The sequence below is a fragment of the Hevea brasiliensis genome, chromosome 6, assembly GCF_030052815.1.
Source record: "Hevea brasiliensis isolate MT/VB/25A 57/8 chromosome 6, ASM3005281v1, whole genome shotgun sequence".
NCBI classification, from domain to species: domain Eukaryota; kingdom Viridiplantae; phylum Streptophyta; class Magnoliopsida; order Malpighiales; family Euphorbiaceae; genus Hevea; species Hevea brasiliensis.
Genome location: NC_079498.1, coordinates 33,231,250 through 33,248,261, shown reverse-complemented (window position 1 = coordinate 33,248,261; position 17,012 = coordinate 33,231,250). Strand labels below are relative to the sequence as shown.

General features: G+C 29.2%; 1 protein-coding gene across 1 annotated transcript; it reads right to left on the bottom strand.

Moving 5' to 3' along the window:
- Positions 1 to 3,768: 3,768 nt before the first annotated feature.
- On the bottom strand, positions 3,769 to 7,243 carry LOC110672500 (protein ETHYLENE INSENSITIVE 3). Its single transcript, XM_021835294.2, has 2 exons — positions 6,907 to 7,243; positions 3,769 to 6,133 (listed from the first exon to the last, which is right to left on the bottom strand). Exon 2 carries the CDS (start codon positions 6,044 to 6,046, stop codon positions 4,184 to 4,186), a length of 1,863 nt encoding a protein of 620 aa, XP_021690986.1. The 5' UTR covers positions 6,047 to 6,133; positions 6,907 to 7,243; the 3' UTR covers positions 3,769 to 4,183.
- Between the last annotated feature and the right edge of the window lie 9,769 nt (positions 7,244 to 17,012).

Here is a 17,012-nt window from a genome sequence, read left to right as displayed (position 1 = left end):
TTTAATAAAATTAATAATTTAATTTTTATATTTTAAAAAATATATTATTTAGTTATTTATTTTATTTCTATTAAATTATTTACCCATTCTGTCAACTTAATGATTATTTAATTATTATTTAGTTTATTTATTTTAATAAAATTAATTAATTAATTTTTATATTTTAAAAAATATAATTATTTAGTCTCCTATTTTAATACAACTAATTAGTTAATTTTTCTATTTTAAAAATATAATATTTTAAAAAATATATTCCTGATTGAAAATAAAATTTTTTTGTGAGAAACTAAATCTGAATTTATATATTTTTTAAAATTATTGAAGTATTTTTCATTCAATTTCTCATACAATATTTTTATATTTTCTGTATTGAAAAATAATTTTCTTAAATTATTGCTTTGATTACTTTGAGATATAAGAGAATTTATTAACTTTTTTATAGTACAGTTTATATCAATTTCTATAAAAAAAAATGAAAAATAGAAAGAGAATAAAAAGGAAAAGAATGTAAAGGGAAAGAAATATGGGTAAAGAGAAATAAGGTAGCGTAAAGAGAGAAATAAAGAGAAGAAGATTAAGATAATTTTAATATATAAAAATAATAGAAGGGACCGAAGAGTTAACGAAACTAATTTATACAGACTAACTAATGGACTTTTTAAATAACATAAACTATCTAATTAGTTTTACTATAATAGATAATTTATATAATAGTTTAACTGGCTTTAAATTTCTTTGACTAATGAAAATTTTAAAATATGAATAAAATAATTTAATAAAAATAAAATAGGATAACTAAATATTATAATTTTCAAAATAAAAAAAAATAATTAATTAATTACATTAAAATACAAATATTAAATAGTGATTTTCCTAAAAATATATCTACATCACACTTGCTTAGAATGAATTTCAAATTTATATTATAATTTTTTAAATTTAATTTTAATTAAAATTTAAACTTAAAATATCACGATTCTAAATACAATTGAAATAAATAGTTATTATTTTCTTCATCTTATAAAAATAAATTCACTTTTTTTTTCTATCTATCACAAATAACATTCTTTTCAAATTATATTTTATTTATTAATTTACTAATATGTTCATATTTAATATATGTAAATATTAAAATTAAAATTTATTAATTTAAATGATAAAATATATAATCTGATATTTATTGTTTAGCAATATAAGTATATTAAAAACACTAAATAAAATTTATTACTTTAATTATCTTAATTATATTTTTAAATTATATAAAAATAAAAATATAACTGACTTTTATGAGGCACAATAGAGTAATATATTTTTAAATCCCTACATCATTAATAGTTATTATTATTATTATTTATAATTCTATTTTTATCTCAAATAAAATATATATGGGTTAAAGGTTCATCAGAAAGAATATTTTATAGTATATTCTAATAAGGGTAACACATTTTTTTAGTATATTTTATAAGTAAGAGCATAGTATATCCTTTTGACTATTTTTTTTAACATTGTATTAAAGGGATTAAGACATTATGTATCAAAATTGCATATTCTAAAAATTATTATGATATTACTGAAGTAAAAGTTATTAATATGAATAGCTTATTATTAATTAGGCTAAAAAGAAAAGTAGGTGAATTATCTTAATAATTGATAGAGATCGATTTGACTAATAAGGTGTTGGATTATTTACACATATTTTTAGTTAAAATTTATTTTATGTGAACAATTTTAGATATACACAAGGCTATCAGTTGTTAAGTTAATGACATCATACGTAAAATGCTGATCAACGGCTCATATAGTCGAGCTCAAGCAAAGTAGTAAACACTGAATCGAATTAGAAAATGAACATGAAGGTTCAAGCAATGATTCTTGAAATAAGGTACAAGGTCGTCTTTATCCAAGAAAAGGGGACCCACATGAAGTGATAAGTTCCAAACTTTTGAGTCTAACACGTCAAGTGAATTGACAACTGGCCAAACAATTCTATCAAACTTGGAAAAGATCCCAAAAAGCTTCCAAGACCAGCCGCCTCCCTTGAACATGAACGCCACCCCTCCACCACCAATCCGGCCCCATCACCACCCCACCCCACCCCGAAATCACCACTAGACATATAATCACTACTAGACAGACATGGTTAGAGCCTGAGTTGAAATCGAAATTAAACAGAAATAAAGCCTTTGATTGTTTCGCGGAAACATTTTTATATTTTTTTTAATTTATAGAACATTAAAATAAATAAATTAATAAAAAAATATTTTTTAATTAGATTTCATTTATTTTATAAAAAATAATTTATATAAAAGATATTTTTTATAAAAATAATAATTTTTATAAAAAATATTTTTTATTATTTAATTATAATATTAAATTAATAATATATTTTATTATTATTATTATTATTCATAATTTAATAAAATTATTAAAATTTAAAAAGTGAAAAATAATTTTTTTAAATAAAAGTTATTTTATTTAAAAATAATTTAATTTTTTATTTAATTTAAAAAATATTTTTTATTGATTAATTTTTTTAAGTGTTTTAAAAGTAAAAAAAAAGAGAAATATTTTATAAAAAAATATTTTTCATAAAATAAATGAGTATTAAAGAAAAGCTAAACTATTTTTAAAAAAAATGGCTCCACTTTTTTTTAGAATTTGATAATTTTATTAAAATATAAAAATATTTATATATATGTAATATAAATATATATTATTAATTTAATATTATAATAAAATATTTTATTTCTCTTTTATTTTATTTAAAAATAATTTAATTTTTCTTTTAATTTAAAAAAATTTTTCATTAATTAATTTTTCTAAGTGTTTCAAACGTTATAAAAAGTAAGAAATATTTTAAAAAAAATATTTTCTATAAAATAAATGAAGCATTAAAGAGAAGTTAAATTATTTTTAAAGAAAATGACTTATTTTTTAAAAATTAGATAATTTTATATAAATATAAATACATATTATTAATTTAATATTATAATAAAATATTTTTTAAAATAAAAATATTTTTATAAAAAATAATTATTTTAAAAAATATTTTTATACATAAATTATTTTTTATAAAATAAATAAAGTTCGTATATAAAAAGAATTAAATTAAATTGACAAAAAAAGTAATTAACTTCCAAATCATAATTGATATCAAATTTAAATTAATCAATTCGATTTTAAATTAAAATTAAATTTTTTATTTAAAATATTAAGAAAAATGAAAAAATTAGTTGAAAGTTTTTTTTTCTTATTTTAAATATGCAGTTTTTCAGTATTTAGGTAAATGCTTTCTACCAATCACGCTTAGATTAGGAGCAATATTTAGATAAAACACTCTTCATAATAATAATTTCAGGATTTAAACTCCTTAAGCATAATTCTGCATCACGGATAACTGTGCGCCACTTATCTAATCACTTACTGGTAAATTACCATTGAATTTGATAGATGGGAGCAAATCGAATTGAAATTAAAACCACCTCAATGAATCAAAACTGCTGAATCCAAATTAATTTCAAACTAAAATCATCACCTTTTTTTTTTTTTTTTAATTTCACACCGGTTTAATCGACTCAAAACCTTGCATTTAGACACGATTTCAGTTTCAATCACTCAGCCATAATCATCGCAATTGACTCGGAATCAAATTCCAACTCAAGACTCGCATATAAAAATTAACACTACTCTAATAGTGCTAGTCAACTTGGCATCTCCAGACCAAAAGTGTTATGGGTCTAAGAATGCACATGGGCATTACAAACAAGATTCACAAAAAGACACCCTTTCCATTCAACAACAACCAGACATTTACCATTACAAGAAAATTTAACAGAAACATCTCCTATCAGCTTCTAAACCACAATGGTTGATCTGATAAAACAAAACACAACCCTCCCAACCCACAAAACATAGCTAAAACTTATTTATTTCACAGTCATATTATGTATAGTAATCAACAGCAAAGGGTATTTCTATGGGTCTTGCTGATTTCTTTATTAGCCCATTTCATGCCCCTGCTTTAACTATGTAACCAGTTCTAGACCTACAAGACAAGGGAAATACAGCAACTGATATCAGTTCTTAGCCAGGGAAAGCTTTCACTGGTTTGCAAAGCCTACAAGTACGATAGGTCCATCCCTAAAGAACACAAGCGTTCTTGCAGAGTGCTTGCAATTTTTCATTAGAACCAGCCTGAAACATCCTGCTGCTTTGGCAGAGAATCCATTGCTAAGCCCTGCAAGTCCTCTTTGTAATCAAATGAAGATAAATCGAATGGAGAGCCAAACATCAGATTGAAGCTGTTGCTGTTATTGTTATGGTTGTTGCTGTGCTGATTGCTCTCAAATGCAGGATTCAAAGATTTAAACCTGTCGAATTGACAACCATCCTGTGAAAACATTTGATGGTTACTGTGGATGTTTGATTCCTCGAAGATAGTTCCCTCCATCATATTGCCTTGACCTCGGAAGTAATTGTCCGGCTGATGATGAATTTTCTGCTGGAAAATATTGTGACATTCAGCTACTCCATTGTTGCCAGAACTTGCGTTCTTGTTTCCTTGGATGTTCGTGTCATAGATTGACATGAGCTCATTGATCATCTTTTGCCCATCTTCCGGAACTCCTGATAGATCAAAGGCAGGTGAAGCCGAGTTCACCATCGGGACAGCTGGCTTCGGCTGAGCACAGGGTTGAGAAAAAATCATAGGCTTCACTTCATTAACATGAAAATTCGATCCTGCAAACTCTAGAGAAGAGCTTCTGTATGGACAAGTTAATTGATGATTGTCCCTAGAAGTCCTGTCATGGAAAGCCAGTCGAAGTTGGCTGTAAGGACATTGAACAAACTCACAAGTATATATCTTCTGATCCACTATCACGTTCATATCACTGGACGGTTTTCTCTTTCTAATAAAATCAACATTGGTAATAATTTCCCCCTTAATTGGATAAGGTTGTCGTAGTGGCATCCTTTCCCTCATCCTATCCATACCCATACTGGAAGAACTGAGATTCTCAGGTTTGCACTCCTGCACATCAAAATTCGGCTCATCTTCAACCCCGTCAACATCGTACTCACTGCAATCATGAATGACCAAAGACCCACTCCCTCCTGATGACAGTGGTGGACAGGAATCAGGGTAAAGCTCTCGGGCCAATGCCTCCTCTTGGTTGATAATTGCAAGCCAGGTAGCACTTTCCTTGGCTGTCATCTTGTCCTGCAAACACTTTGACTGTCTCACAAGCTTGCGAATCTTAGCAATGTCAGGAGACATATGCTTAATGACTGCAGTGAGAACCCCCACCTTCCAAGCCTTTTTCAAGTCATGAGGCTTCTTGTAAGGTGGAGGGCCCTGATCCTTGGGTAAGCCCAGTTGAGGCCACCACTCTTCATTTCCAGTAGGCCACCATGGCGGAGGAACGCCTTTCTCTAGAGGAAACCGCCTCTGAGGAGGGTCACAGTGCTGCATCAGTGCTGATAAGAGCGAACCCAGAGTTGTATCTTGAAGCTCCTGCAAGGTATGTGGAGTTGGACCAATTGAATTACAACCCTCATTTTTGCCAGGGATCGAATTGTCTGCTTGGTACTTCGCTATGGCAGCCGGACCATTTCGATCAAACCTTACTTTATCCTTCCACCACTCTCGAAGATTATCTGATGCCCCAGTCACTGGCTTCCCCTTCTCTGGGATAATCCCATAAACAAAACCCTGAGCTTTACAAACTTCCATCATCTTCAACATATATTTTAAGATACCATCTTGAGCCCTTGACATCTTCTTCCTCCTAGCCTGCTCCTGGGACTGCCGCTGCTTAGCAATGTCGACACCTTCCTTACTCTTGTTCTGCTCTTTCAGCCTTTTGAGGCGCATCTTGTCCCTCCACATCCTACGCTCAAGCTCATCAACATCAATCTCCTCATCGCTATAATCGTCCTCCACCGTAGGCTCTGGCTCAGCTTGTGGAGCAGCCCCATCTTCCCCAAGAGGAGCAGAAAAGAAATCCATGTCACCACAAAATCCCATCTCATCAAACATCATCATCTTTAACCTGTAGGGATATCAAGCGGCCCTGAACCCTCAAACTTCAACGCCTCAATCAGTCTTATCGCATCGCCCGTATTTTCAAACCTGTGAACATCAGCAAACGTAGAAGTATTAAAAATCGAGCATAAACAATATCGTTGCTGGTTGATAAGGTAGATGTATATGATCATTTTTGTCCAAACTTACGAAGGAAGAACCAGAGAAGGCCTACATGATCATTCAACACAATTTAACTATCAGCTTTTTCCTTTACTACAGAATATATTTATGAACACAAAATTTCAAAATCCAATAACTTACAGCAATTTTACTGGACACAATAATTCAATTAAAAATCTTCATTACAGACGTAGCTTCATAAAAATCTACATAAATTCAACTTAACTTGAACGATTTTCAATTGAAAATGATACACAGATCTACCAGAAGCAGATTAGAGTAATCAAATTTGATACTAAAGAAGACAAGGAGACTAAAAATCAAATCGAATCTTATCATCTAACAGAATCATCAAGTGAACCGCCCAGATCTCACCGTTACAGGTGGGGAAAGACTTTACAGGAAAATTTTCAATGTTGAGTGGAAAAAATTGCTGAGACAATAATGAGAAGATATCAAACAGATTAGATCTAACAAAAAACTGAAAAATTCTTGGTCTGAACCCCAAACCCACATCATAAAACTAAATAAACACCCAAACCCATACAAAAGAGTTTAAGTTTCAGAGTTCCACCGAACCAAAAATAAGGAAAAACAGCACACAGACACAAACCCATAAGAGAAAAAAAGTCACACAAATGAAAGAGGTAAGAAAAAAATAAAGGAAACTGAAGAATCGAGCTGAAATAAGAATTTACCTGGAAATCTAAGGGACTTTTCCTTTCCTAAGGCAGAGATTCCAGGTCAATCCTGCAAAACAGACTTTTCTTTCTACGGCTCGAGAGAGAGAGAGAGAGAGAGAGAGAGAGAGAAGAGAACTACCCAGGTAAGGTATCCTCCTTTGCTATGGGTGTTTGATGGATAAAAGAGATGGAGAATTCCGGGTAACTGTGTAAGAGGGCGGTGGGGGTCAGGTTCTTGAGGAATAAAGCACCTAAACCCAAGAAACCATGAGAGAGAGAGAGAGAGGGAGGGAGAGAGAGAGAGAGAGAGAGAGGGAGAGAGAGTTTCTTGGATGTTAATCCAATCCAAGCACTGGGATGTCTTTTTGCGAGAGTATTTAAGACAAGAAAGCGAGTGTGGGGCCGTGCCCCTGTAGAAGTAAAGTCCCATGATCCTCTCCTCTTCTGCTGTCTTCTAATCCTTTCACCGTTACTTACCGTCCCCAGTGGGAAATGCATTTACTTTCTTTTATTGTTACTTGATTTTCTCTGGATTTTCTCTTCTTCTTATGTTTCAGGCGTTCTGACACTTGTTTTTTTCTGAGGCAGGCTTTCTGACATTTGTAAAACATAAATTTAAAAATAAAATTTACACAATTAGTAAAATTTTAATTAAAAAAAAATCCCAACAACGAGTTGATTCAATAGTAAACTATTCAATTAGGTTGTCCAAATATGGGAATATAATCCTCCGAATTTTTATTTTTTTACTATATTAAATTTTTAAATTTTAATGAATTTAATTGTGATTTTTAAATTTTTATTTATTTTTTACTACTATTTAATCTAATTGTTAATTTTAATTTTTTAAGTATTTAAAATATTTTATGAGTGTTCCAAATTTTTTTCGTTATTTTTAAATTAATTAAAATATTATTTAGCACTCCCTAATTCGAAAAGGAGAGGGATTGATTGCTTAACGAGGAAGTGAGAGAAAGAGAGAATGGGAGAGGGGGAAAGTAGGGATGGCTTATCCGAAATTAAATTCAATTAATATTATTTATACCATTTGAATCCTCTTAAATTAGATAAAAATTTATTTTTAAATTTTAAAATTTATTTTAAATTTAATTTTTATTATTTTAATAATATTTAAATTTATTTAATTTTATATATTTTTAATTAATAATTTATATAAAAAAATATTTTTAATTAATAATTTATATTTTAAAATTTTAATAGTTCTATAAAATATTTAAATATTATTTATTTAAAATATAATATATATAAAATATATATATATAAATATTAATATAAAATATATATTTTTTATATTTAATCAATTATTTATATATATGATTTGATTAATAAATATTTAATATATAAAATTTAAATTTAATTTAAATTTGTTGTTGTTATTATTTTTTAATTTTAAATTTATCTTAAATTAATTATATATTATTTAAATTTATTTTATTATGATTCATTCAAATTAGATATCCCAGCCATAGTTATTCTTATAAAAAGAATGAGAGGCAAGAAATCCCCTTGTCATTGCACCATCAGTTTCAGGCCACCATTGGCGGCAACTTAAGACTCATTTTCTAGAGTTGGCACAATATGATTAAGTAGGACTTATTATTGCTAATACACATGGTTATTAATAATTGTAATATATAAATAATTTTAATTTATATTTTTTAATTTTAGTATATTAATAATTTTAATTTATATTTTTTTAATTTTAGTATATTAATAATTTTAATTTATATATTTTTTAATTTTAAAAAATAAAATTAAATAATATTTTTTTATTAATTATTTCATATTTTAATTTTTATATATTTTATTTTTTATTAATTAAATATTATTTCATTTTTATTATTAATTTTTATCTCTCAAACTTTTTAATAAAAATTTCATAATAAAAGTAATAAAATATGGTAATATAATAGGAAGATATAGTTATCTTTTATATATTTTATTTTTTATTAATTAATATTATTTTATATTATTTATTAATTTTTTTATCTCTCAAATTTTTAACAACAATGTTTAAAGATATAGAATCATTTTAAATTTGTTTAATAATTTGATTATTTCTACCATTTTAAATATTAAAGTTTTGTTATGTAGTTAAAAGAAATGTAAAAGATAATTAAATATATGTATATATATGCCACATAATAATATTATAAATAATGCTACATAGCATTATCATGAGAATACCTTTATATATATATATATATATATATATATATATATATATATATATATATATATATATATATATATTGTGTTTTAAATGTGATATACGGAATATTAATAAAAAATAAAATGTACTTGATTATGTATTGTTGAGAATATTTATGAGTTTATGTTACCTTTGCCTATAATTATTTGGTGCAATTAGGCGTATGTGCTTTGGATAAATGAATGGCAGATATTTAAATAATTATGTAAGCCTAGATGGGCATTGTGGTTGTGTTTTAATGACTTTAGGTATTGCATGTGATTTATGGATCGTGTCAGCTTTCTTTGACTAGGGGGAATGCTATAATTTGAAGGGACTGTAACTGATTTTTGGCAAAATCTTATTCTCTGTTTGTTTCTAGGAAAATGGAGGTAAAAGAAAAGAAAAGAATTTTAATTTTTTAAATTTTTTATTTAAACAGCAAATAGAAAAGAGAAATGGAGAAAAATAAAGAAAAATTATATTTCTTAATTTCCTTTCATTAACCAAAAATATTTCTCTTTAATTTATAGTGAAATGAAGGAAAAGAAAGAGCATTAGATATTATTTATATTAAAAATAAAATACTTATATATTGTTAACATTATATAAATAACAAAATCACAACTCATAATCATTAAGTAATGTGAGAAAGCGAGAAAATGAACTGAATAAAGTTTTTCTTGTATTGATCAACTACACTAAGAAGGGTATTTATATAAGTAATATACATGCCAGCTGGCAGAGTTAAATAAACTAACTAATCTCTACGGCCTCCCCCCCCCCCCCCCTCTCTCAAGTTGGATCTGGTGGAAGGATGTCCACTAGAGACAACTTGGAAATTAAACGAGAATGAGCAGGAGTACACAAAGGCTTAGTAAACACATCAGCCAGCTGAGTGACTGAAGAAACATAAGATGGAATCACAAAGCCCTTTTGTAATTGATCTCGGACAATATGGCAATCTATCTCCAAATGCTTGGTGCACTCATGGAAGACTGGATTACTAGCAATGTGTAATGCTGCCTTATTGTCACAGTAGAGAGGGATGGAAAGTGTAACAGAAACTTGAAGATCACGAAGCACATAAGTGATCCACAAGAGCTCATACACGATGTGACCATGGCACGATACTCGCCTCGAGATGATTTGGAAACAGTGGCCTGCTTCTTAGTTTTCCAAGAAATAAGAGCACCCCCAAAGAATACACAATAGCCAGTTAATGACTTTCTACTAAATGTGCAGGAAGCCCAATCCGCATCACAAAAAGCAGACAATTGAAGATCGTTAGAGATAGGAAAAAATAAACCTTTAGAGGGACAAGACTTTAGGTATTTGACAACATGAAGAGCTGCTATCCAATGAGGCATTCGAGGAGCAGACATAAACTGACTAAGGTGTTGAACCGCATAGCTGATATCTGGCCTGGTAAGATTAACATACAATAGGCGTCCCACCAATCTTCTATACTGATTCGGATCAGGCAAAAGATCCCCTGTGTCAGGAGAAAGATGTAAGGCAATAGGCAAAGGAATAGTAACAGCTTTGGCATTAGACAAACCAGTGTCTTGAATTAGATCCAAAATAAAATTTCTTTGACTGACAATAGTGCCCGTATCTGAACGCGCCACTTCAAGACTAAGGAAATACTTAAGGGGACCAAGATCTTTAATTGTGAACTTATCATGAAGTGCCTTTTTGACAGAAGTAATAGCAGTTATGGAAGTGCCTGTAACTATCACATCATCAACATATATGAGTAAAGCCAAAAATTCTTCATCCATAGATCTTGTAAATAAACAATGATTATGTTGAGATTGAATAAATCCCAATGAATAAAGAAAAGCTGTAAATTCAATGTTCCATTGCAGAGATGCTTGCTTGAGACCATAAAGGGACAGCTTGAGTAAGCAAACCTGACCAGGTAAGGCTTTATCATAGCTTGGAGGTGGTGACATATACACCTCTTCATCCAAGAAACCATGCAAAAATGCATTATTAATGTCAAGTTGAAAAATAGGCCAACACTTAGCAGTAGCAAGAACTATAAAAATTCTGACAGTATCCATTTTTGCAACTGGAGAAAATCTGTTCTTATAATCAACACCCTTAATTTGATTATACCCCTTAGCTACTAACCTAGCTTTCAGTCTGTCCACTTCACCAGAAGGCTTAAATTTAACCTTGTACACCCACTTCGATCCAATTAGTTTTTTTCCTTTAGGAAGCTCAATCACCACCCAAGTCTCATTTTTTTCAAGGGCTTGTAATTCTTGTTGCATAGCTTCTACCCACCTAGCATCAGTAGATGCCTGAAAATATGTGGTTGGTTCAAATACAGTTGACACATTATTTACAAAGGATTTTTAAACTGGGTTAAAAGCAATGGGTGAAAAAAATATACCTGAGATGGACTGATCTGATGTAGCAGTACAAGAGGAGTGTGTCACTGCCATATGCACAAAATCATTTAGCCAAGAAGGTTTAGTAATATGTCTAGTGGATTTCCTTCGAGGAAGAGAAGGTATGATAGGTGGAGAAACAACAAGGGAAGAAGGATGTGAAGAAGAAGGAATAGTGGTAGAAAGAGACACATCAGGAGAATTAGAAGTGTTATCTGCATGAGGTGCAAAGTCCTGAGATGGCAAGGAAGACTCTAATATAGGAATAGGAAGAGAAGGAGAATCGACAGAAGAAAAAAACTGAAAAGGAAAAACATTCTCATAGAACAAAACATCTCTACTGACAAAAAAAGAATTCGCTTCTAAATCATACAACTTATAAGCTTTATTGGTCAAAGAATAACCCCATGAAAAAAGCTTTGATGGATCTTTGGGAAAACTTACTCTTAGAGGGTGACAAATTTGTTGCAAAACACAAGCAACCAAAGGTTCTCAAGGAATCATATGCTGGTGGCTTATGGTGTATGATTTCATAAGGTGTTTTACCTCCTAACTTCTTAACAGGAAGTCTATTAACAATGTATGTGGCAGTTAAGATACACTCTGGCCAAAACTTATCAGGAATATAAGCTTGAAGTTGTATAGCTCTAGCAATATCCAACAAATGCCTATGCTTACGTTCTACAACTCCATTTTGTTGAGGAGTGTATGGACAAGTAAGTTGATGGTCAATCCCTTTGAGAGCAAAAAATTCTTTAAACTGAGTATTGACAAACTCTCCCCCATTATCAGTCCTAATGACTTTAACAGATGTATTATATTGAGTTTCAACATATTGGACAAACTGTTTGAGAGTGCTAAAGGTTTGACTTTTGGAATGTAACATGTAGGTCCAGGTTGCTTTGCTATGATCATCCACAATAGTTAGGAAATAATTGGCCCCTGTTACTGATGTAGTTCTATATGGTCCCCAAACATCAATATGCAACAAATCAAAAAGATGTTTTGCATAAGAAAGACTATCTGGAAAAGGCATGCGATGGTGCTTAGCTAGTGGACAAATCAAGCAGTCATGTTTAGAGAAAGGATAACCAGTAATTTATTTGATTTTATTGATAGAAGCATGCCCTAATCTGGCATGTAACAGAGAGTAATCACTTTGAGAAAATTGACAAGAATGAGATTGAACATGATTGTTATTATTCGAAGGAATCATAGTATTGACAAGGGAAACAATAGACAAACATTATTTTATTGTGGAAGACAAAAAACTAGATGAATCCAAAGTATAAAGGCCTTGTGTCACTCTCCCCACAGCTACTACCTTATCAGTCCTCAGGTCCTGAAAAATACAACAGGAATCGGTAAATAAAATTGTCATTTTTATCATGGAGAGTAATTTTGGAATAGATAAAAAATTATAATGAAAGTTGGGAACAAACAAAGTATCATATAAAGTAAGAGAGGACGAAACACAAAAAGTTCCAAACTTGTTAACTTGACATGAATTGCCATTAGGTAATTGAACTGAAACTGGGGAATCAAGGAAGGTAAAGGTTGTAAAAAATGTGTGATGTGGTGTCATATGATCAGTGGCACCTGTGTTAATGATCCAAACACAATCCACATATTTACTTGCATTACGTCTACTAGACTAGCTAGAGTTACCAGCAAAGTGAGTATCATAATGCCCTGAATAATTCCCTGTGTATTGATTCACATGCTGTTGAGAAACAACTAAAGCAACTATTGGAGCTTTGCCCTTCATCATTCTTTCAACTTCCTGCTACAAATTACCAAGCATGGCACTTATCTCTCCAATCCTATCAGAGTTATCAGGCATTGCCAAAACTTCTATGTCAATATGAGTCTCAGCTACATAAGCAGTAGCATGTTTAGCAGATGCGTTATAGGGATGCTTTGACTGCTGAAAATTACTAGCAGAAATGCTTGTATGCTTTTTGTTTTTGTACCAATCAGGATACCCAATTAGTTTGAAACAGGTGTCTCGAACATGTCCATCTTGTTGACAGTAGTCACAATGACCCTTCCTCCTGTCATTTCTTCTCTAATCTTTCTTAAAACCTTATGATTGTGCTTGTAAAGCCACAGATTCAATTGGCGCAACATAAGAACTCATAACTTGTTTATGTGTCTCTACTTTCAACATCGTAGAATATGCTTTGTTGATTGAAGGTAAAGTATTCGATAGTAAAATCTGGTTTCTAGCTTGATCAAAATCATCATTCAAACCCATCAAAAACTGCATTAACTTCCCTCTATTATCAATCTCGGCAATTTCTTTAGAAGCACCACATGTACATGCTGGAAGTGGCTCTACACTAGCTAATTCATTCCAAAGCTTCTTCAATTTTGTGAAATAGACAGAAACTGACATATTCTCTTGTACCATAGAACTAATTTTCTTCTGAATCTGAAAGATGAGAGGACTATTTCTCTCTCTATATCTTTCCCCAATTTCATCCCACAACTCTTTGGCAGATGTTGTGTATATAAAGGCCTCAACCAACTCCTTGGATAAGGAATTCAATATCCAAGAAGTCACCATAAAATTACACTTCCTCCAAATCTCGTACTCATTCGTATTTTCATCAGGAACCCTAACACTTCCATCTATAAATCTCAATTTCTGTTTAACACCTAGAGCATTTCTCATTGCCCTACTCCAAGATCTATAATTGCTACCTATCAACGGAGCAGTAACTAGGACCATACCTGGGTTATCTGAATTCTACAGACTCATAGAATCAGAACCAGTACTTTGAATCACCACTCCATTTCGTTCTAGAGTTGCATTTCTCGGATTTCTAGCTAGAGCTTGATCAATCTCTACCTCCATGATCACAAAAGTTCACTTCTCTGGAAGTTCAAAGAAAAAGAAAAGAAAAAAAAATAGAAGTAACTGTCACAGATCTGGAAGTTTTCCAGATCTATTTTCCCGCTCTGATACCATGTGAGAAAATGAGAAAATGAACTGAATAAAGTTTTTCTTGTATTGATCAACTGCACTAAGAAGGGTATTTATACAAGTAATATACATGCCAGCTGGCAGAGTTAAATAAACTAACTAATCTCTACAAGTAATTCTATTATTAGATAAATTCTATTTCTATTTTATTTTAATAATATATCTAAACAATAGAAAAGAAATTTAGTTTCTCTGCATTTCTCTTTTTTAATTTCTCTTTATTTCTTCGGTGTAATTAAAGGTCCAAACATAGGGTTAAGGTTTCTTTTGATTCCTTCGCAATATATCATTCTGGTTTATACAATTATTATAAGTGATTAGAATATAGCCTTTTCTTTGCATCCAGAGCATTGAGCTTTTGTTAATCGTTAAGTTTATGAGTAGAATATTATATAGATTGGCTTGCACATGTATAATCTACTATATGTATATTATTTACATTTTAATTAAGATATAAAATTGTTATTGCATAATTATTAACTGTTATTTATTATGTTGTGCTGCCATGGATTTTTTTTTTTTACATAGATATTAAACACACAAATGGCTCAGTGATGAAAATGAACATACGTTAAAATCATGATAATTTTAACAGAGTCTTTGTTTTTATATCCATAACCGATGTGGGATCTCAAATGACCAGTCCATGGGGCATGTCCAACCCACTTGCGGACCTCAACTCACAGATCATCTCGGACTTAAGACTCCCTCACATTTTCAGTCGAGTTTCATTTTTTTTTTTATGCAGATATTAGACATACAAATGACTCAGCAATAGAAATGGACATATGTTAAAATCATGATAATTTTAACAAAATTTTTATTTCTATATAAGCCACTCACATACCCTATCCACATATTGCCACAGATGATAATATAAAAATGTGTGTATATATACAGAGAATTGAACCGGTTTGTCTTGAATTCACTGGTAGATATTGGAATATGGTGGTTGAATTATCGGATCAACCCTTATATATTATCGTGAATTGTAATGGTTGTGGGAGTGTTTTTATTTTTATGTCGTCCCCAGTTGTAATGTATGCTTATATGACGTGCTGTGATACTAGTGCATTTCCATTAATAAGATTGTACTATGGAAAGCTCAACTTGTCATGACAAGTAAAAGTTATCTTATTTGATTTTTATTGTGCTCTTCTGTTTCAGTAAACCTTTATTTTGTCGATTAGATTGTATTAAGAGCATCTTTCATTCCACTTATTAAAATCAATTTATAAGTATTATAAATTAATTTAAATTATAAATATTTAAAATTTTAAATAATTATGTATTTAATTAAAATATTTATAAATAATTAATATGTTTAATAAAAATTAATTTATAAATATATTTATTATTAAAATAAGTAAAAATAATATTAAATAAAATTAGTAATAAAATTTTTAAATATTAAATAAAGATAATATAATAAAATATTTGATCAAATTAATTTATAAGTATCAAAATAAAAAGATGGTCCTCCTAACTTATATTTTTTTTAACTTATAAATATAAAAAAAATTATAAATAAGTAAATAAATTTATTTTTATAATTTAAAAATTAATTTGATCAGTTTATAAATTAAAATAAATATTTTTTAAATATTTAAAAAATTCTTGTTTAGAGCCTGTAAAAATTATATATGTTATGTATATTTGGATCTCGGTAGCCCTGTTCACATTGAAAAAAATATATATAAATTATTAATAATTTTTATATTTAAGAGAAAAAATTTCATTTATCATAATTTAGGATTTTATATCATTTTTATGTTTTAGGTGCAACAACATCCCTTCCAAATATAATATGGGGAAATGATAAGATATTTCTTTTTTTTTTTTTTAAATTATAAACTACACATTTTTATTTTAAGAAATAAAATACTAAATTTACTAGTGAATAATTATGTACAACTTAAATTAGGACATCCAAGTTGTTTCCATCCAATTGAATAAATCAATTAAATTGATTGAAATGAGAGGAAAAGATAAAACTAAATTTCTAATTTATTTATATCTTAAATTTATTTTTTTAAATTATAGTTTGTAAATTACAAATACTTAATTATTTGATTTAGACTTTTTTTTACGAAAAATAATTTATTTATTTATATATTATTTTAAATATTAAAAATAAAGAATTTTTAATATTTGAATAAAGTTAAGAATATTAGTTTTCTTTTAATTTATAAAACTATATATTATTTTGTATCATAAATATTTCGTTTATTTGTTTATCATTTATTGTTAAATATGAAAAAATACATAAAATGTAAATTATTGCCAACAATCACTAAAAATTACAGACGATGATATAATAGAAAGCCCTTCTCCTTCCTATTTTTCTCATTATTCTTCTTCTCTTTTTTTTTTTTAACCTTTCTCCTTTGGATTTTTTCATTGGATGGCCATCAGTGAATTTCTCACTTATAACTACTTTCAAATATATTTTTATTTCTTTAATAAATTTTTAAATTTATGTCCATTTGTAATACATCTAGATTTATCTTTTCATATT

Excerpts from the sequence above, each read along its gene's own strand:
- LOC110672500 (XM_021835294.2), bottom strand. The coding sequence starts at position 6,046 with ATGATGATGTTTGATGAGATGGGATTTTGTGGTGACATGGATTTCTTT.